The sequence below is a fragment of the Megalobrama amblycephala genome, linkage group LG7 (assembly GCF_018812025.1).
Source record: "Megalobrama amblycephala isolate DHTTF-2021 linkage group LG7, ASM1881202v1, whole genome shotgun sequence".
Lineage (NCBI taxonomy): Eukaryota > Metazoa > Chordata > Actinopteri > Cypriniformes > Xenocyprididae > Megalobrama > Megalobrama amblycephala.
The window spans coordinates 41,832,298-41,855,660 of record NC_063050.1 but is presented as its reverse complement, the minus strand read 5'-3'; the positions used below and the strand labels follow the sequence as shown (position 1 = coordinate 41,855,660).

At 36.3% G+C, this 23,363-nt stretch overlaps 1 protein-coding gene across 1 annotated transcript in view; it reads right to left on the bottom strand.

Annotated features, from left to right (window-relative positions):
* Nucleotides 1-23,363, bottom strand: part of limch1a (LIM and calponin homology domains 1a) — a 68,188-nt gene that overhangs the window by 29,112 nt on the left and 15,713 nt on the right. Inside the window, 12 exon segments of the mRNA XM_048198422.1 lie at nt 1,705-1,992; nt 2,501-2,782; nt 3,036-3,374; nt 6,708-6,887; nt 7,112-7,349; nt 11,018-11,138; nt 11,140-11,220; nt 11,337-11,447; nt 11,533-11,563; nt 12,460-12,566; nt 13,139-13,208; nt 14,551-14,621. Coding sequence (XP_048054379.1) covers nt 1,705-1,992; nt 2,501-2,782; nt 3,036-3,374; nt 6,708-6,887; nt 7,112-7,349; nt 11,018-11,138; nt 11,140-11,220; nt 11,337-11,447; nt 11,533-11,563; nt 12,460-12,566; nt 13,139-13,208; nt 14,551-14,621 — 1,919 coding nt within the window.

Genomic DNA, 23,363 nt, shown 5'->3' with positions numbered 1-23,363 from the left:
GGTGCAATATGTACGATTTTTGCAGTAAAATATCCAAAAACCACTAGGCCAGTGTTATATATTTTGTTCACTTGAGTACTTACAATATCCCAAATGTTTCCAACTATTTGTAAATCGTGAGAAAATTGCAATTTTAACCAAGGCTCCGGGACGTGTGAGGAGTCGCCTGTCAATTGCGTCATACTCCCGTTACCCTCGGTTTCCGGTTTTATTTTGTTGAAACCACGGAAACACCAAATACGCTTTGATATATTACATGTTTTAATAGACAACTGTTTGGTTATGTTTATAGACAAAAAAAAACTAATTGTTGTTATATAGCTCAACACGTTTAGTCTTATTGTTTAAATCTAATTTTCTTGATTTTTATGGGAGTACCATGCTTTACCATGCCTCAGAGAAAGACACTATTTTGTGAAGTAGTTAACATAGCATAATCAGATGCAGCTTTATTTTTAGTAACAGTAATACAGAATTTTCTCCATCATAAAATACATTTTAAAATGAATTGCTTGCCATTTATCAACACAAGCCATCCAGTATTTAATATGATATTCTAAAATCGATCTATCTTACTGCAGTGTGTCTCAAACAAGTGTCTCACTGCAGCCACCGAGTGAACGCACAGAGTAGCATTATAACATCATTTTCAACACACTTAAATGTATCTAATATGATAAACAGAGCTGCGTTACCTCATACTCATGACTGGAAAAGCGGAAGCGACGCCGGCGACTGTGGCATAATAAAATTTCAGTTGCTCGTGAGGCGTGTGTTGCGCAATCGCTCCAGCTGCCTTGTTCAGCTCCCACAACACTCGGTTTTGCTCTGATTCATACTACAGTAACGTTAATAATCGCATCCATGAACATGATTTCTTCCCGTGTCCTATCCCGATTGTTTCCACCGGCTGTGAGGTGGAGACCACATGTCCCAAGATTCCGCGCTCAAACTCGCCGTCATCAAGCTACGCCTTTGTTTTGAATAGGCCTCTAGCGACCTCTAGCGGACAGAAATCCTACATACTGCACCTTTAATAAGATAACATTGGCTTAATGGCTTTATCTGTCCTTGTATTAAAGCCACAAAAAATTATTAAAGACCCCCTGTGGTGAAAATCAAGTTTTTAATGTTGTTTATATGTCTATGTGGTGTTTTGTCTATGTGACAAACCATGTGCAAATTGATGTCAACACCCTTGCTGAGTATTTTCTCTTTAAAACAGCAGTGGAAAAAAGACTGTTTGAAAACACTGGTGTTTCTGACATCACAAACTACCTCATAACCAATCACATCAACGTGCCCGGCAGGTTTAGAATATCATTAACTATGACCACTCTGAAGCAAGGGAGTCGTGTAACATTAGCAACACATTATTAGCTGTTTGATAACATAGTGAAGCAAAAGGCTAATCATATTACCGTTATATGTCTGACATTGTAAAGAGCGATACCATTGTGCAGCGTTTAACTTAGTAAGCTGACCGAGTGGATCTCTGAGCTCGTGTGAGTGAGTGGAGGCGGGGCTAATTAGAATATTCATAGATCCGAGTATTCTAAATGAAGCAGTAGAGTTACATTCAAGGTATTTTAAGGCATGAAGAATTGTTTTCACCGGAAAAAAACATTTAAATATGTTATTATGAAGTGTGTTGTTGAGTCATGTTAGGTCAGGTGTCAGAGATAAAGGTCACATGTCAGGCACCTGCTGTCTGTATTCATCTTGAGCCTCTGCCATTTCTCCAGGTCTGACTGAGTGATGGTTGTTTGAGCCAATGACTGCCGGGGGTCTCTCTGTGGGATGGGCCCACTTTGGGCCCGCCTTCTGGCCAGGTCATCTGTCTTTACATTAGGCACCACCACCCTCCCCACTTTCTCTCTGTCTGTCCCTTCCTCATTCTCCTGCTCACTCCCACTTTCTTTCTCAGGGGTCAGGAAGGGGTTGTCCTTGCGAGTTATGATTGACACTTCAGCAGGGGTGGGGTCAGACTCACTGTAGATCAGTATGAAGGATAAACTGAGCTTAGCATTAGGTCTAAACCAGAATACTCAGAGAGAGAATGGCTAAGCATGGTCAATCAGGGTCCAGAATTAACTTTTTGCCACACATGCAAATACAGTAGCAAGCAAATTTTAAAATTTTCTTTAAATTGGATGTAAATCTAAAAATATTAATATTTAAATACATTTTTACCAGCATTTTTTAATTATTTATTTTTTAACAAATTACTTCTTTGTCCCAATAACAATGTGATTATTAAGTTGTTTTTTCCTTGCATACTTTCAGTCACCTCCAGCATCATACTGAAGACAGTCTTCATGTAAAATTTAAACCATGTATAAGGTTACAGTTCCTAATAATGAAGTTACCAGCAAAACAAACAGTAACTCCATTTTATTTACTCATGGTGCTAATCAAAAGTGTTAATTTTGGACACTGTGGTCAATGTATGAAAAGCAGAAAAATGTACGAGAAAGTGTGATTTTTTGTTTTGAGGCACCTGCTCTCTGTATTCATCTTGAGTCTCTGCCATGTTTCCAGATCTGATTGAGTGATGGAAGTCTGGACCAATGACTGATGAGGATCTTTGGGAGGGCGTGGCCTTCCCTCAGTCCGCCTCCTTGCTAGATCATCTTTGTGTGGGTTTGGGACAACTATCTTCCCTTCTACCTCTTTCTTATCATCATCATCCCCTTCTTTTGCCCTTTCTTTTTCAGGATTCAGGAAAGGATTGTCCTTACGAGTTATGATTGGTATCTCAGGGGGTGTGGAGTCAGCCTGACTGTGGTAGAAATGTAACATTATAAGAAGTATAAGAAAATGTACGCATATGTTTGGTATATAGGAAGAAATTCGGTAATCATAAAAAATATTAGAGCTACAGAAACGAATAGAACACCACCATACTACTGAATGATATAAAGAGTTTAAAAAAAAGAGACTCAAATTTGTGTAATAACATTGTGCTGGATTTGTCAAGCCAACATAACTAGTCCCTGAGCATAAGCCCCCATCATTCTAGGTCACAAGCACACCTCTTTTTCTCCTGTTCCATCTTCTCCATCCTCTCCAACACAGCATGCTGGGATGCCAGCCTGATTCCCTCCCATTTCTCTCGGTCCTTCCAACTACAAGAGACTGGCAGGAAGTTATGGGCCACACTTGGTTTGAATTGATTCATGCGCGCTCTGCGAGAAGCAAGATCATCCTTTTGGACATCTGGAACCTTCTGCTCTGCCTCTTCATCTTCATCTTCCTCATTCGAGTCCCACTGATGTGTGGCAGCAGCCCGCATGAATTCATTGTCTCGACGAAGAATGATGTCAGGTGAAGGCGGTTTAGCTTTATTGGCCTCCACAGGATTCTCGATTGGACTGAGGGAAAAAATTCGCCATAACAACATTTGAATATATTTTACAAAAATAGAGTGCAAAAGTGCCTGTCCACTTTTTCGGTGGCCTTGGTTTCGGAAGTATTTTTCCCATTCATTTTCCCCATATGAACATAATGACATAATCAAATTAAAAATTAGAAATTTAAAGGGGACCTATTTTTACAAAATGGGGGGGAGCAAAAACTGTTGATGTGTATGTCCCTTTAAATGCAAATGAGCTGGTGCTCCCAGCCCCCTTTCAAGAAGAGGGCTGAGTTTCAAGAGCTCATGCTCCAGTATACCGACAACAACAAAACAGGACAATCTCACACACTGAAAACGTCAGAAATTGTCAGTAGCGGTGTTCAGCCTTATATGTTTGAACTGGAGTTGGACAATGATGGAGAGACTCAAGAAGAAGTGACTACATGCAGAATGCAACAGGACGTTTCTGAATGACAAGCATAGGCGTAATTTGCAGGTGGGACGGGTGGGACATGTCCCTACCACTTTTTGCCAGGGTTGATATTGTCCCCACCACTTTTTGAAACATCTCACGGTATGGATGTATCTAATACAAAAGAAACGTCTATAGTTGATTAGCAATTTGTTCATTTGTGTTAAATAATAGGCGATCTGGCGCTAGGATGTGTTGTTTTTGAAATCATGTTGCTCAATGGCGCTATTAGTGGCGTAACAGTGTTCTCTTGACGCTCGTGCACAGTGCGCAGTCCTCATATGGATAAGCGCTTCAATCTATGCTGTTGCGGAGACTCTCTATTAATTTCGGTGAAATCACAAAACAAAATGCACATAAACGTGTCCTAGCTCTTGATATACAATCACTGATGAACATATTTGGTTTTAATGAGAAAAAAATAAAATAAATTATATGAGGGCAGATTAGAACCCAGAATCTCTGGCATGCCGAACGAACATTCTACCACTAGTCCATCAAGACAATCTAATTTTAAGTGCGCATCCACATATTTATTGACTAATGTAAATACTTTCAAGACTAACAATATAGTTATAGTAGGCTAGACGTAAGGATGAAAATATCATATTAAAAATGAGGTCTATGTCAATAAATTTTGTGCATTCATTATTGTAATAATACAATTACAACACACCACACACATTCCTCCTGTCCCACCCACTTTTTAAAACAAAGTTACGCCACTGATGACAAGTCATCGATTAGCATGATAATCTATAAATCGCTGTACAGGTGCTCGTGTGGGAGCTCTTGTAAGATGCCTACAGAGGCAGAGAATAAATGCTGCACGGAGAAAGAACAGATATAGTTTAGTTTAATTACGGTTATAACTTATGTTGTCATATACATTTTATGACATGCATTCGACCCTCCTGGACTGGAGTCTGTTTGTAATGCCTCTTTGTTGCAGACATTGTACAACTCCAGCTGTTACAGTGCAGATACAGAAATGGCGGACTCTGTGCTTCTCACTCAGGGATGTGTCTGTGCTAATAGAGTACCTCAGGGATGACGCGTTTTTGTAGGCCAACCCGGAAGTTAGCGGCGCACGGGTTCCCTCGGTTGAAAGCCTATGCATTTTTCCCATAGACTGTGTTTAACAAAGGGTTATGACACTTACACGTTTTGTCTATCAAGATAATCTTTACAAGTTAAAACAACATAAATACATTTTGAAGCCTAAATAAAGTGGTCAGATATAAAAGGCTAACAGTAGGCTATAAACGGACTACAGCACACCATGGTCGCGGATCAACGTCGTCACCACCAAGCTTCCTCAAACTGTATTTTAAAAACAACGTTATTTAAAAACATGCTCGCCGATTATGATCTGCGCTGTGTATGAATACTTATACACTTTTTCATGAGAAATGCTGTCCAAATGTCCTGTTTATCATAATGATGTCTAAAGTCCCCGCCAAAGGAAGTAGTGCCTTTTAGCAATTTGTTAGCAACCGCCGTTTTTAAGACACAGTAAAGGTTTAAAAAAAATCACAAGCAGGTTATAACTGGTGTGTTTTATGTCATCGATCAAAACGTGAAAATATTTAGAGGCTTTGTTAACCACAGACCTTATTTAGGGTGATTTAGCAAAAACCCATTCAAAAAACCCATAGACTTTGGGGCGTTGGAACCGGAAGCCCTAAAATGCTAACTCGCTTCCGGGTTTTGCCTACAAAAATGCGTCATCCCTGAGGTACTCTATAGGGCAGTTTGTCATCGGCTGTGGGTGGGGTTTCTCCCTATGATGATGTCATCATATGGGGGAATCAGAATCAGCTCAATTGAAGAGACTGCTTTTGATTTATGGAAATTATAAAAAAAAAAAAATAGTGAGTGGATTTTTAACATTATATGCTGGTACATCAGTGTTCAAACACCTTATAAAAGAGTTTTTCGCATAAGAGGTCCCCTTTAAAACTAATGATTTAAAGATGTTGATTATATATATATAAAAATATATATTCTACATTTATTGCAAAATATGTATATTATTCATATATTTAATGAGTTTGACCATGTATGTTATTCATAGTAGTTAATAGGAGTTGGTGGGCGCTATAGAGTTCTTTTAACGTAATTTGCTTTTTGCGGTTCTTCAATTGGCAGAGATTTCTCTGCAGAATCATGGGTAGTGTCGTTTTTCACCAGGAATTCCACTGTTGAACATGAATATTTAAAAATGAGATGAAATAATGCAGACTGATGGCTTCAACAAAAGCATATACCAACCTTGTAGCTCGCAATAGATCTATCATTGAAAATAAATTCCTCAATGGAAAAAATGAATGGAATTTTACTCAACTAACCGACTTTTGCACTCTATAATGTAGATGTTAGTGCTTCCATATCAGGAGTTGATGCATCAGTCCTTTAAAATAAGTCAAATTAGTGTAACTAGCATAATCTGCTCCTCAACCCAATAAACACACATGCACACACTTCATTACAACCTAGCAACCTATTCAGATTAATCAAATGGTCACATCCAATTAATTCACAAGCTGACAGAAAAAGTCAGCATAACTTTGCACTACACAGCTGATATCAGCTCAAAACATTACCCAAACTAGAAAGGTTAAAGCTATTTCACAACCGTGTCACTCCATGCTATAATGTAGCACAAATCAATAGGCAGCACAAATCCAAAGCAAACATAACCAGGGTCACTCTCCACACAGTCACCTAGGGTTAGATGACTACTCATGGCTTTAAACACACAAGTTTCATGGTCATCAGCACCAATCTTTAACAACTAGGTCCCACACACAACTAGTTAGCAGTTTTAGTCGCTAGTGCATACACATGCCGAAAGATCTCATTTTGACCGCTGACCTGTTATATCGCACAGTGGCGGGTAATACTTTAATTCCTGCCTTTTCAAGCTTCCTTATTTTCTTAAGCTCCGCCTCCTCGAGCTCGGCCCCTTTCTCATCTGCCCAGGTGAAATTTTTCTTCAATGCAAGACTTCGAGACACGCCAGCCCCCTCTTTTAATACTTTTACGCATTCTTCTCTGTGGGGAGCAATGGGAAATTTCACAGCTCTCACAGACACACTTGTGGATAATACAGGATGAATCAAACAAACAAACTCTGACACATTAAACAGATGATGCTTGTGTACTGATTTTTGTTTAGATGTATGATGTGTCTGCAGCCAGAAGAGGAATTTCCAGCCAATTCCCTGAGAAATCAAACAAACCAAGCACTTACTGTCTATCACAGCAGCTGTGATTACCTGAGAGGTCTTTCTCCAACAGGAGACGTTGAGTTGCTTAGACTCCTCTTGTCTTCCTCTCTCTCGCTCCTCCTCTTCCTCAGGGGGGCAGGAAGGTAGTTGGTCTGGTTGCTCTTGTTCGGCAGATACTGGTTGAAGGGTAGAGCCGCACGAGGCTCTTTGTAGGACACACGGCGGGCAGACATGTCATCTTTACGCACATCTGGCAACTTCCTATGACCACCGTCGCCTTCAGAGTCTGTGAAATGGACATATCGGAAGAAAGAAACATGCTTTGTTTCTCAGTTTTTTTTCTTATTGTTATTTATTATTGTCAATTTACTGCCATTTGGTATTAGTATTTCATATTTATATGGGTTTTAAAGGGTTAGTTCACCCAAAAATGAAATTTCTGTCATTAATTACTCACCCTCATGTCGTTCCAAACCCGTAAGACCTTCGTTCATCTTCGGAACACAAATTAAGATATTTTGGATGAAATCCAATTTTTTATCCTCAACAGAAAGCAATGAAACGACCACATTCAAGGTCCAGAAAAGGAGTAAAAACATTGTTAAAATAGTCAATGTGACTACAGTGTTTCATCCTTAATGTTATGAAGCGACAAGAATACTTTTTGTGCGCAAAAACAAAACAAAAATAATGACTTCATTCAACAAATTCGTCTCTCCCCCATCATTCTCCTACGCTATTTTCATTGCAGCGTTTCTTTCTATGGGCATATCTTAATTTGTGTTCCAAAGATGAACCAAGGTCTTACGGGTGTGGAACGACATGAGGGTGAGTAATTAATGACAGAAATTTAATTTTTGGGTGAACTAACACTTTAAAGGGTTAGTTCACCCAAAAATGAAATTAAATGAATATTCGGAACACAGTTTAAGATATTTTAGATTTAGTCCGAGAGCTTTCTGTCCCTCCATTGAAAATGTATGTACGGTGCACTGGTGCAAGGTAATAAAAACATCATCAAAGTAGTCCATGTGACATCAGTGTGTTAGTTAGAATTTGTTGAAGCATCGAAAATACATTTTGGTCCAAAAATAACAAAAACTACGACTTTATTCAGCATTGTCTTCTCTTCTGGAATCCTTTCCATTGAATTGATTCCATTGAATTGATTCCTTTGAATTGATTCCATTGAATCCTTTCATCTGTCGGCGTTGGTAATGCACTTTTACGTGGTTGTTTTTGGCGATTAGGACATCCGCGACATGCACACTTACGCACCATTTTAAAAAATATAGCAATACCAAAATACAAACAACGTAGAATAGCTTGAATACAGCGTGCGTCTCCCTCAGACTGTAAACGAAGCTCGGGCGCACCGGATAACACGTCAGCAGCGTCTTACATCAGCAGCGTCACTGCGGAGTCGTGAACCACACAAGACAATACTGAATAAAGTCATAGTTTTTGTTATTTTTGGACCAAAATGTATTTTCGATGCTTCAAAAAATCCTAACTAACCCTCTAATGTCACATGGACTACTTTGATGATGTTTTTATTACCTTTCTGGACATGGACAGTCTACCGTACCTGCACTTTCAATGGAGGGACAGAAAGCTCTCGGACTAAATCTAAAATATCTTAAACTGTGTTCCGAAGATGAACAAAAGTCTTACGGGTTTGGAACGACATGAGGGTGAGTAATTAATGACAGAAATTTCATTTTTGGGTGAACTAACACTTTAAGATCAAACTAATAGAGAGACAGAACCAGCATTCATATTTCAACAAATACATTGCATGCATGTCTGACCATCATCCAGATCAGGCCCGGCTGACATTAATGAAAGGCTCAGTGCATGTATTTGAGTGCAAATATGTATAAGCTTAAACATCTTACATCAGGATCTGCAACCTTTGCCATATTGAATGAATTCATTTTATGTAGTTTATGTAGTAATATCGACATGCCAAAAAGCTTCTTGCTGTAATACTTCCACAGTCACGCAGAGATATGAAGTAAAATACTTAAAATAAATGTCATTTTTTTAAATACTTTATATATATATGTAAATACAAAGTTGTTTTTTTAATTTTATAAAACAAATAAATAATTAAACTTAATAAAAATCAAACAATCAGAATAAGAGTGTTGTTTATCTTTAAACTGAAAATCACACACACACACACACACACACACAAAATACAATTTATGGTTTAGAAGTTTCTTTGGCTTTTATGTTCTTTCTGTCTCTGTTTTCAGTCTGTTCATGTCTGGATTTACTAATAAGATGCAGTTCATGTGAACCCTCTCACATACTCAGCACACAGATGAGTGTGTGAATGTCTGTCCAGCACAACAGCTGCACTCTCACACCCACACTGCACATATGTGGGAATGTATGATTCTTCTCTTTGAGTCCAGAGTTCATGATTGCGTGCTTTGTGGGGTTTTACCCTCAGCTACTCTCGCATGAACGTTTGGACATGGACAGTCTATACGCTGATTTGCTGCTCTACAATATTTCTTATTTTTTTTCAATGTTGAAAACAGGTGTGCCGCTTAATATTTTTTGGAAACTGATATATAATTATAAATGTCTTATAATTATAAACATCTCTACTGTCACTTTTGATGCCATTTAATCAACTTGCAATCGACTGACTGATATATATATATATATATATATATATATATATATATTAGGGATGCAACAATACAGTTAGCCCACGGTTCAATACATACCTCGGTTTTCTAACCACGGTTTTCGGTTCGGTTCGGTTCAGTTTGTTATTCTATGCTTAGGCAATAGGAACAGTAAGAGGTTAGTAGAAAAAGTAAAAACGATTTATTGCAATACTCCTTTATTTTATTTAAAAGCAAAGAAAAGTCCACTAGTTTCTAGTGTATTGTATAATATAAAATAATTTTTTATTTTAAAATTAACACTGACATCTCACAGCTGTTGGTAGCCCATGTACAAACTGTACAAACAAATTCTCCAAAGCTGTTTACCAAGCTTTCGATTAAATTTAATATTTGAAATCACCAATAAAATCTGACAACAACTGCCTCATTTTATTTTATTTTTTTTCTCAAACGCTGGAATCATGACAAAAAATCTGTACTTTTCAGGCTGGATCAAGCTAATGCGCATGCGCAGACCTAAATGCGCGTCTCTTGTGCCTCATTTCGGAGACACTCGTCTGGCTGTTTCTATAGAAACCGGTGCTTCTAACGGCCGCTGCAGTGACGCGATGACTTTATCAGTCAGCGATTGGCTCTTATTTAGAAGGCGGGACTTATTCCACCATATTGCGCGTTTCACTTTCTCCCATTCAAAACAATACGAGTGACGCGTCTTGTGTTATTCTATAGTCTTTGATTATACTCAACGGCAAAACCGAAATGTCTCCACACCACGGATTTGAAAGACGCCGGCGCTTCCTCGTACTGTAGCCTCACTTCCCCGCCGCTCGCCATGTTAAAGTGTGGAATGATGGTTCAGCACCCCCTAACTTTAGAGCATAGTGATTGAATATTTACTCGCGGGGAGGAGTACTCGTAGACTTACAGGCACACACAAACAGTCAATTCGGAGAGAAATAAAACGCACATAAATTATTTAAACGTAAAACCGAAAAAACCGCAATTCACAAGCGCGTATTGAACCGTGGATGTCGTACCGAACGGTTCAATATTATATTGAGAATTGTGGCATCCCTATATATATATATATATATATATATATATATATATATATATATATATATATATTTATATTTATATATACACACACATTTTTTACCATACATAACATTCATGAAGTTCAAGACACTTAAAAAACATATTTATATTACAATGTTGTCTACTTTTACATCACCACCAAAATTATTGTGAATGTATCGTTGCCCAGCATAATCTAACAAAATATAAATAGAAGAGAAAGTTGTACCATCACTGTTGCAGCGAATAACAGTGTCTGGAGAGGGTGTGTTCTGTGATCGTGAGCCAAATGAGTCGAGACTGTCAAACGAATCTTCCCGGGCGTGCCTCGGAGGAGACAGCGAATCAGAAGCGCTCTGATTCCCAGCTGTCGATGTAACCGCTGTCCCTTATACTGCGCTTAGGGGAGTCCAACTCTTCATTTACACACTCCTGCAAACAGAAAAAAATATGGAGAATAAAAAAAACATATAAGCATACATTTAATATAATATTTCATTTATCAGGATGTTTCACAGGTTTAGTGTTCTTGACAAGATTTGATTTACCTTTCGCATCATGGAAAGAAGCCCCTCAAACTCTTTTAGGTCGAGCGTGGGGCCGTTATATGTTGCACAGCTGTTAGCAGCTTTACCAAGCCAGTATATGGTTATGAGCACCTAATTGTTCAAAAAATAAAATCAAATAAAATGTAAATTCAACAACTAAAATATAAATATTAAGCAAATAGTTCAGTGTACTTACATTCTTCAGCTTTCTACTGCAGTCAGAGCCCCTACAGCAGAAAAAGAGAGAGAAAATAACATAAGACAACTGTCATTCCTTTCAAGCTATAAATGAGCACATCAAAGTGCCTTTAAAGTAAGTCAGTCCACAGCATGGCCATCTTGGCTACATCGGACAGCTGTTTTCTATATGAATAAAACCATAATTTTTGCCTGTTGTCATGATATACAGTACACTACCGTTCAAAATTTTGGGGGCGGTAAGATTTTTTTAATGTTTCTGAAAGACATCTCTTATGCTCACCAAGGCTGCATTTATTTGCTCAAATATACAGTAAAAACAGTAATACTGAGAAATGTTACTGATTTCTATTTTAATATATTTTAAAAATTAATTTATTCCTGTGATGGTAAAGCTGAATTTTACTCCAGTCTTCAGTGTCACATGATTCTTCAGAAATCATTCTAATCTGCTGATTTGGTGCTTAAGAAACATTTCTTATTATTATTATTAATGTTGAAAATTATTTTTTAATAGATTTTTCTTTTGCAACAATGTAAAAGTCTTTGTCATTCTAAAACTTGTCACTTTTGCACAATTTAATGAATCCTTTCTGAGTAAAAAAAATAATTTCTTAAAAAAAAAAAACATTTGAACAGAAGTGTAAGATCATCTTTCTTATCTACTTGAACAAGGATTAACCAAAATCTCCAAAAAATGTTGGCTAAGCTTATGTTTCAATAGCTTCTTTAGCTAAAACCATTTTATTTTTGATTGGTTAGCTAATATAAATATATTACGTTCTAAAGTTAAAAGATAAGCTGCTGTGAATGAATGAAAGGCTAGATGTCCTATAGCTGCCAAATTGATTATTATGATTTATCTTATTAATTATTTCTCCTCCTTATACAGTCTTTGGTCACACATAAACAGGCACACACATACGTTAAGTTTGCACGTATCGATGTATCTTGCAGGTCTCCGGGATCGAACAGCTGTGATCCCTTCAATCCCAGCTCTTCACATCCTCTCAGAAACATGGTCAGATTATCCTGATGAGAGACAAGACACATATTATGCACCTGTATGTGGCAATTACAGGCAAAACCTCACAGTGTGTGTGTGTGTGTGTGTAAGAGAAAGAGATGAGCTGCATGTTATCAATCTAGAGTGAAGAAAAGAATCTTATTATTATCTTATCTTATCTTATCTTATCTTTAAGATTTGAAGTTGTGTAAAATGTGTCTTGGGCAGTTTTACAGTTAAATCTCTCATTAGGGGCTGTGCAAAGATGGTGGCCTGGTGGTTGCAGCCACTGCCCCTCTGCCCTTATTGGCTAATGTGCCCTTCTCGGCTAGACCCCCACCCCACGTAAAACAGGATTTCGGCTGAACAATTTCCAGTCAGTGCCCTTTGTTTTGGTTTGGACCACTGTCCCTAAAAATGTCTGTGCCCGCCCCTGAAATTTAAAGCAACTAGCACACACACAGACAGACACACAAACTGGGACAGTAATGGATTTGTTCTGAGACAGCAGTGCCGAGACTGGCCTGACACAAACAGGCACAGACAAAAGAACAACACGAACGAATGAACAAACGAACACACACTAACATCAACTCACCAGTCCTGCAATGGGTGTTGGGAGTCTGTTGATCTTTTTCACAAGGCCTGGTTTGATCGAACTCAGTAACCTAATGAGTCACATGATGAGAGAGAAATGACATTAGAGAACCATAATATGTAGGTTTAATCATACCATCATCAAAATGACTCTTGGCTCTTGTAAATTCATTTTCTTCCTTTCTTTTTTAGACATTATTATAGTTTCGACCATAAACCATTTTTATATTAATTTTTAACCCTTAAATGCATATCTCGGGTCTTTAGTGACCCGGGACGTCATTCACTGCCCTCCTCCTCGTTCATTTTTTAAAGTTAGACATCAACCTTCTTGGTATTCCTCAATCAATTCATTATAAAGAATATAACAAGAAAAAAATCATAAAATTATAAAAGAATGCCTATTTTTGTATTCATTTTTTGTAAAAATTGTATAGGGTCGCTAACGACCCGAGGTGTGTATGAGTGTACATATATTTTTTCTGCACAACAATAATTGAATCTTAGATGACAGAATAAGTGCAATTCACCTTTATTCCACAAGGTGGCAATGTCTGATACACAATGCTGAAGTGACGACTCATTCAGACAGAAAACGAAATAATAAGAAAAACATGAAATGGCTCAGCGATTTACTGCAGAGAAAGTACTGAACGCAATCAAATATGACTGTAACTGTCACTGGATAGATCTGGTGAAGCTGTTAGCAATCGAAATATTGATTTTGAAGATGTTAAAAAATATATAGTTCTGAGAATATGTTTGAGATCGTGAATGGGCTCATATTTGTGACCTCAAACCTAAAACTAGCCCATTATTTGCTTAATTTACTGGGAAATGAGCTCTGACGAGGACAGTGGTGATGACATAAAACATCTGCTCAAACTGAGCCCTTTCACGCTCCAAAAGTTAACAAAATACAATTTATTTTATTCTTCTGTAATTGTTACTCTAATATCAGAGGAGTTTTATATTATCACGACAGGTAGAGATCCATCCGTGTTAGATATAGATCCGGGTCGATAAAGACCCGAATATGTAAGAATGATTGGCGAAACAGTCATGCATTTAAGGGTTAATATTTACATACATTTTTTTAAATATTTATTTTTTATGATTTTGCCAAAAAGTTTTATTTCACAAATCAGTTTTTAACAAATATGTTATAAAAATTGTGATGTTATAATGGGTATATTATGTGATTTAAAAGCTAACATAAATGAATGATGCTTATACAAACAAGTTTATGTTGTATACACACTTGCATATTAATGAATTCACAAGGCCTGCATTTAATTAAATAATAAATGAAATTAAAATAAATAAATTACATTAAAAATAAAACAAAAATGTAACTACAGAAATGACAACTTCCACTAAACATTTACAGTTAAGTATGTGTGATAAACTCACTCGCAGAGCAGAATGCCATTCTCCAGTCCACCTCTGAAATCCTTATCACCAAAACTTCTTCCTGTCACTGCCTGTCAAGGAGACAAAAAGCAAAATCATCATGTGACTGGAGCAGTTTGAATATAGTCAAATTAATTCAGTATCCACTGTCCCCTTCTAAATCTATAGTTTTAGAGTATGATAAATGCTAACCAAAAAGATGCTTTCTATTTCTTTAGGGAGGAACGATAGAGCTTCAAAGTTTAAATCAGCATGTTTTAATGTTATGATATTGTGATTTTACTGTCTGTGTCTTATTGTACCTGGCATTCCATACACTATGGGGACCTAATGTCCCTAAAAGGATAGTAATACCAGTAATTTTTGACCTTGTGGGGACATTTTTTGGTCCCCATGAAAAAAACAGCTTATAAATCAAAACGAAATGAAGTTTTTTGCAAATGTAAAATGCAGAAAGTTTTCTGTGATGGGAGGGTTTAGGGTTAGGGGATACAATATACAGTTGTACAGTATAAATCATTATGTTACTGGACATAATAGACATCATTATGTCTATATATAACATGGAACCCAGTGTGTGTGTGTGTGTGTCTCACACATCCAAGTTTGATGAGCAAAACTGGTTTTACAAAGAACAACAGCTGCGTTTTGCCAGAGAAGCATGTCTGGTAGTTATTAGGGCAATTCTTGACACATTTTTGATGCACAACGTGTGTGGATCAGTCAGAGTGTATAAATATGTATGTATGTGTATGGTTTTTTTTTTTTTTTTTTTATATGTTTAGTGTTAATATACAGTGTGTGTGGATTATGTGTACACAAGTAAACTACTAAACTAGTATTACATAACCTGCCCTTACTTAACACATTCACACACACCAAACATGTGTGTAAAAAGAGAGAGAGAAAAAAAGAGCATTAATTTGCTCTATATTGCCAAGAGGCCAAGTACATGAGATTAGTAAAGATTATTTTCAATGATACAAAGTATGCTGGAATGAAGGCAAAATCTGCAAGCACACACACAACTACCCATAAACCTTTTAACCCCTAAACCTTTACACAGTTTCTCTCAGAGCAGGAAACAGCTGACCTGTAAATCAGTATGAGGTCACTCATTGTCCATTGTCCTTCAACTGAGCTAAGAAGGGAAGCCACAGCATTACACAGCGCTATTAACATGAGCACTGTACTTCTCTTCTGAATTAAACAATATCTGCTAACCAGATGCATCACTCCTCACATTTCATTCCTTTCTCTCTTTCCTTCTGCTCTCTTTAATCATTCCAAATATTATTATATATTAATATGTTCCATATTAGATAATGACTAAAATGAAGAGGTGATTATGATTTTCATTATGAAGAGTAAAGGGGTCATAACATGAGCGATCAAATTTGCTTAGATCTTTGCCTAAACAAAACAATGTATATGACAGCTATTGGGTAATCAGAAATTTGGCCCACCCAATGACGCTGAGGTAATGAGGAGAAACCCGGATAGAAGCGATTATTCCTAAACACCATTGGAATTTGCCAATCCTTGTGCTGTTCCAGCTGTGTGTAGCACATGTTGCTCTGCATATGCTTGTGAAGAATACCAAAACAATTCCCAATTATTTCATTCAGATCTTAAAGTCGACATGAAAACGGAACTTGCAATGGTCTTTTCTTCCCTATTATGACGTATATCCTATATATATTTCATATAAAATAAGAATGGTCAATTTCAATTTCATTGCGACTCATTTTAAGAGTTTGTGCTGTTATTTACAGATAAGGTAAAAATTATTGTTGCTCATTTTACATAGGAAAGAGGCCCATTTAATTCTAAAGGTCAGCAAAAGATTGAAAAATGGTCTTAAAAAACTAAAATATGCACAAAATGGCACAAAGAATCATTTAAAATTTAATTTAAGCTCAATTAATTTAAGAAAGTAAGAAATTACCTCAAAATTGTGCAATCCGATCATGTAATATCATTAACCCTCTGAAGTCTGAGGCTGATTTGGGGCTTGGAGAAGTTTTGACATGCCCTGACATTTGTGCTTTTTTCAGTTGTTCATAAACATATAAATGACAAAAGTGTCATTACACTGTATTCAGCACAAACTAGGCTACAATAATATGTGAGGAACATGTATGTACATGTTTGTATTTTTGAAGGAATAATGTTTATGCATGGTTATTGAAAAAACAAAAAACTTAAGTCACTGAAATAAGGCCAAAATAAGTATATTAAATCTGTGTTCACAAGACTTTTGGGTATTGGAGGTTGTAGACTAGAGTTTTTGCTTCAGAATTATGTAAAAATTATGCTGCCTACTCCTTCATATAAAACAATATATTGATTTAGTTTTTGTAAGACACTTTTTGTCAAGAAACACAGTATGCGTGGAGGCGTGAATCTGCATGCATAATGGGCCATTTACACCTGAGAAGACAAAAGAATTGCATAATAATGACCTGAAATGACTTGCACATTAATGAGGCTTTTCAGTCAGGTAGGCTGTGAAAAAAACCCTCTGTAATCATGTCTCAGCTCATCATAAACAGCAATACTGTGAAATATTATTACAATTTAAAATAATTGTATTCTATTATATTCTTTAAAATATAATTTATTTCTGTGGTGCAAAGTGTCTGAACAATTATGTTACCTCTATGGCATTTCATATAGGCTTTTAGCTTAAAAGCATGCACATTTGGAGAAATATTGATGGATTCTTATATATTTATGTCAGTTTTCTATACTGAGAAGTAATATTTATTGTCATCACTATGAGTGCTGGATACTGTGTTTTTAATTCATGCTTGCAGCCGGAGGGCGCTCTCTGTGCACATTTAGTCCACAAATTATTCTAAAGAAGAAGAGAACATTTCAGGAATGGTGTTTTTAATTCATACTTGCAGCCGGAGGGCGCTCTCTGTACACCTTTAGGCCACAAATTCATATAAAGAAGAAAAGGAACCAGGAACTAACGGCATGTCTTCTAGAGATCGCTAACCATGGCTTTACCATCCAAATAAACACTTTTCAAGACAATAAATACACGATTGAGACGATGTATGCATGTATTGCCTCTGAATTTGCCTCTGAATAGCGCTGTCTCCGTGGGCGTGGCCGCATTAGCGGATAATGAGCTGAATCACAGACTTCTGACATGGCTCTCTTTTCATACAGATTACATAAACACAGAATGTTTGTTTTTGATTTGACTTACACAATTTAAAACCTGACATTTCAACGTTTCTTTAGACGTAAGTGTCATTTTTTTTGTCATTAGTATTCATAAGTTACAGTTCATTTTCTGAGAACTATCAGATTGGACTTCGTTCAGAGGGAGAGGAGAGATCACGCATCATGTTAGTTTTCTTTATTTTACAAAAAGCACAACATTGTGTTTTTACTCTGAGTGTACACAAATAAAAGAAGACATTCTATAGTTTCAATTGATATATTACTTATGTCTCTATGACAAGAAATGATGGAGTATTTTAAGTCTGTTTTGCTGCATTGTGAAAAAAATCCTGCAAAACGCGCCGGCGCGTTTTCAGACCTCAGAGAGTTAAAGAAGTTTTTACTTTTGAGTGGTATTTAGCCAAATCATTTGTTAATTAGGCTACATTAATATCAGAAACATGGCCTTTATGCTTCTCAATAAAACTAACTTTTTCTGTTAAAAACATGCAAATATCTTCTGATGGTGTTCTGTGAAAGATTTATTGGTGTATTTTTGCAGCTGTTGCTATGCTATGCTAATGGCACTAGCAATGAAATATGGGACACTGAATTACCTTTCACACATGCTGTGTCCGAAATTCACCTCCTATATGACAAATGCCTTATTGCTCACTATATAGGAAAAGAGTGAATGAAAATGAATGACTGAATTCAGACACTGACTCTGAAGTTGTCACACATTCTGGGGTCAGCAAGATTTCTTTTTCAAATGCAATTAATAATTTTATTCAGCAAGAATGCATTAAAATGATCAATTGATCAGTGACGATACATACATTTATAATGTTCAAAAGTAATCTATTTAAAAATATTAAGCAGAATAACTGACAGCTGACTGCTGATAATTCAGCATTGCCATCACAGGAATAAATTACATTTTAAAATATATTAAAACAGAAAACAGTTATAATAATTATAATACTATTTCACAATATTATTGTTTTTACTGTATTTTTGATCAAATAAATGCAGCCATCGTGTGTATAAGAGAGTTCTTTCAAAAACATTACAAAATCTTAACGACCCATCCAGTATACCAAACTTTATGCAGAGTTAAAATGAATTATATAGAGAATGAAATTTCTCTAAAAATTCAGACAGCACTGCAAAACAGTAGCACAATTGTAGTGCAAATATAGTACATTATATAGGGAATAAGAAGTGATTTAGGACACAGATACACGTACCAATTTGCACACATGCAATCATCTCACAATCACACGCAGATCTTTGAGAAATCCTTTGCAGCTGTCTTTAACTGTCAGAAAGACTCACTCATCTTCTGCCTTATGTCTTTACACTCTCTTCATTACACAAGCACACACACACACACACACACACAGGTTTGTTTTTGTGAACTGTGGGGACATTCCATAGGCATGTTTTTTATACTGTACAAATCGTATTTTCTATCGCCCTACACTACCTCTACCCCTAAACCTACCCATCATACAAAACTGTGCATATTTTTACTTTCTCAAAAAAACTCGGGGACATGGGGTAATGTCCTCATAAGTCACCTCTCCTTGTAATACCTATGTCATACCCATGTCATTATACAAATTTGTGTCCTGATGTCACAAACACACACACATACACTTAGCGGAAAGCTGTTTTTCAGGCAAACTGCTCCAACACACTCAATATTACAGTGGATCAGAGTCAGAAATTAATCCCTGATTAAAACATGAAGAAATCACTTCAACACAACATGACCAATACGACCATATAGTTTGTTTGTCACTTCCCTGAAATACGACCCATAGGAGCGATTACTAAAGTGGCGCCCCTATCGACAACAGGACACTTTCATTTTAATTAATGAAATATGACCCATAGAAGCGTTTGCTAAAGTTGCGCCCCTATCGACAGGACACTTTCATTTTAATGCATTGTTCCCTTTTATCTGCGTCAAATTTTGGGTTTTGTGTGGCTCAGTTGGCAGAGCAATGCAATATATAACAATATTCAATCATGTGATCATGCGATCAGGGGTTCAATCCGAGGGAACACAAGTGCTCATAAAGTGTATATGCACTTTATGAGCATATATGTGTATAAATCACTAAGGTTAGGTTTAGGGATGGGGTGGGTGTAGTCGTTAATAAAAAAATGAGTTTTGCTAAATGGAAATAGGAGAAATGGTATAAAAAGTCCACACATTGCATTTCAATGAACACGCATTTTGATTGGCAACGACAGTCATACGTCATTTCATGACAACAGACGTAACACGACACTGTCATTATTTTTGCGCCCACTAGAGGGCGCATGACTTCAAAACGTAAATATAGGTCGTAATGAGGACAGTCTCAAATAATAATGTTTTATTGTTAATAAATTGCACTGTGACATCTCAAGATCAATGAATACATTTTAATACATGTTGGGATATAATCATGTCTTGAGAAAGGTAACATTGTTGATGGGAGTAACCAGTGTTAATTTTGTTGACGAATCATTTTCGTCATAATTTTCGTCAACGACATTTTTTCACGGACGAAAACGAGACGATGACTAAATAAAAATGCGTTTTGAATGACTTAAACTATGACTAAAATCTACTATCTAATTTTCGTCAACGAATAAAAAGAGACGAAAATGAAAGAGTTTTGGGAAGATATCCAGTCAGGACTGCTGTCCTGTGTGGGAGATGCACACATTTGAAGTGTAGTGTGCTGATCTAACCGCAGGAAATGCGGCGCTGTTGCACGATCTACAGGCTTGCGCAACAGCACTTCAGACTGCTTCACAATTAATGAATAGCGCATATTTATGCCATGCGATTGCTTATACGCTGATGTTGATGAATTATGACAATGTTTACTACACAATGTTTATATGGTAGTATATTTAGACGGTTGTAAGAATGCATATTTATCACCCTCATGAGCAACCTGCTACAGTGCAGACTGCAGACATTTCAGAGTAAGAGTTACGGTGTATTTCAGGATGGTTTATAATTGTTATTTTTTCCTGGTCATTATTGTTATTATGTTTACACAATAAACTGTATTTAATTTAATTTCTATTCAATTCATAGTAAACTACTGTATCTTCTGTCATAGGAAGGAAAGACTAAGAACATTATTTGACACATTATTCAATATATTTTACAAGTATAAGGGTTATTATTGTTAACTAGACCTAAAACCATAAAAAAAAATCTTCATTACTTGAAATAAACATTAACTGAAATAAAAAATAAATATATAAAAATGTAAACTTATTTTATTTCATCTAGTTTCTAAGCTTTAGCTTAACCTGAGATATTAAAATGAACAGAAATAAAAACTTATAGACATTTACAAGCAAAAACTAAAGACAAACACAAAAAATTACTAAAACTTTTAACTAAAATTACAATGAAAGCGGAAAAAAAAAAAAATCAAATCTAATAAAAAATTTTAAATGAAAACTATAATAGTACCTCAATGTTAAGTGTGTCAATCCCTGAAAAATACTGAATTTTGCTCTTTTGTGTGTTTTTGCACTTGGACAGTCAAAAACTGTCCGCTTTGGCGAGCAAAGTACAGTTGGGTGAACATAAACAGTTTGGGGAATATTGGATGTACCTATATCAGTGTATTGGATCTGTGTATTGTTAGAGAAATGCTTACTTAATGCATTACAATTGAACTAAATTAGATTTTAGTCGACTAAATCTACTGTAGATTTAGTCGACTAAAACTAAAACAATTTCAGATGACTAAAATATGACCTAAAACTAAATGGCATTTTAGTCAAAAGACTATGACTAAAACTAAATCAAAATTTGCTGTCAAAATTAACACTGGTAATAACAGGGTTGACAGTTTTCTTACTATCTTTGTGCTTAAGATCATGAAACTAGGCACTTAAAAAGAAAATTTATTGCTGATATTTCTACAAATGTTTACCATTCAAAATATAATGCCATTTTAAGATCGTCCCCTACTGAAGCTAATTCCTGAAACTTCTTTTGACACTGAGGAGGCATGATGGTCCTTGCATACACTGGCATAATTCATTCATAGGTTATAGACCTTATGTAGCCCCGCTGCACTCGTTGTATTCTGTCTTCCGGTTTGTTTTTCCACAGCATGAAAGTAAGATCTTACGGATTTATGAATGAACCGCTCATTTTAAAATCTTCCTGGTCTACTGACAATTTATATGTCATTCATTTCAAACATTACAATGTTAATGATAACTTTCGTTAACTCTTCAATAAGTAAATCCACTTCAACAGCTAATTACTCTTCGACAGTGACACCTGTGATCGCAAAAATGGAAGTTCAAAGACAAAATTCTAAAGATGGCTGCAAGCTTGTTTCTCAGGCGCATAAGGTCTATAGCTATGCAGAGAGAGAGAGAGAGAGAGAGAGAGAGAGAGAGCTGAATGATAGCAACATTTTAGGAAGAACCAAAAAAGCTTCTGGTGGCAGACAAGCAGTTCCGTTACCTTGACGCCAGGCTCGCAAACACACACACACACACACACACACACACCTGCTGGTGACAGTCCAGTCAAAATACCCACAGGAACAGCTCCCCTACAGTGCTGTTGTGTAAGAGGCTACATTTCACCATAATGGCTAACATGCCATACACTGGAGCCAAGAACAGTGAGCTTCTCAAAGCAGCGACCCAGTAGCTGACTCAAAGCAATTTGATTTTGATAGAGGATATCTCACTTACCAATAGTTTTTAACTGAGATTGTGCTCTCTTTTGTCAGTCTGTCACACTCACTTATTGAAATGCCTTATTTTGGTAGCCAATTTAAAGCTCACTGAAATAAGAAAAGGAGTGCCACACTAACACTAACATAAATGTACTGAATTAGGATGTAATTCATGGACTAGCTGTGAATGTGTGATTGTGTTTTTGTTTCATAGCCATTAAAGTGTAGAAAAACCTGCCTTAAACTGAAATAAATATGTTAAAGGGATAGTTCACCCAAAAATGAAATTTCTGTCATCATTTACTCACCCTCAAGTTGTTCCAAACCTGTATAAATTTCTTTGTTCTGCTGAACACAAAGGAAGATATTTGGAAGAATGTTTGTAACCAAACAGATCTCACCCCCATTGACTACCATAGTATTTTTTTTACCTACTATGGTAGTAAATGGGGGTCGGGATCTGCTTGGTTACAAACATTCTTCCAAATATCTTCCTTTGTGTACAGCAGAACAAAGAAATTTATACAGGTTTGGAAAAACTTGAGGGGGAGTAAATGATGACAGAAATTTCATTTTTGGGTGAATTTTAAGTTCTAAGTTAATCACTAAAATTACTAAAAGTACAACTGAAATAAAAAGTTATATATAAATATTAAATTAAAATAACAAAAGCTCATAACAAAATGACTAAGACAAACTGAAACTGGAATTATAAAAATCGAAGATAATTCAAAACATCAATAAATACGATAATAGTGTATAATGCTAAAATAACACTCGTTCTGAAACAAACAATGTAAATTACTTGGGTAATAAAATCAGCTGAAAAAAATGGCTTGTGAGACAGTGTCATGCAAGATCCTGTCCACTCCCAGAATCCTATCCTAATTCTTTAATACCTCTTTC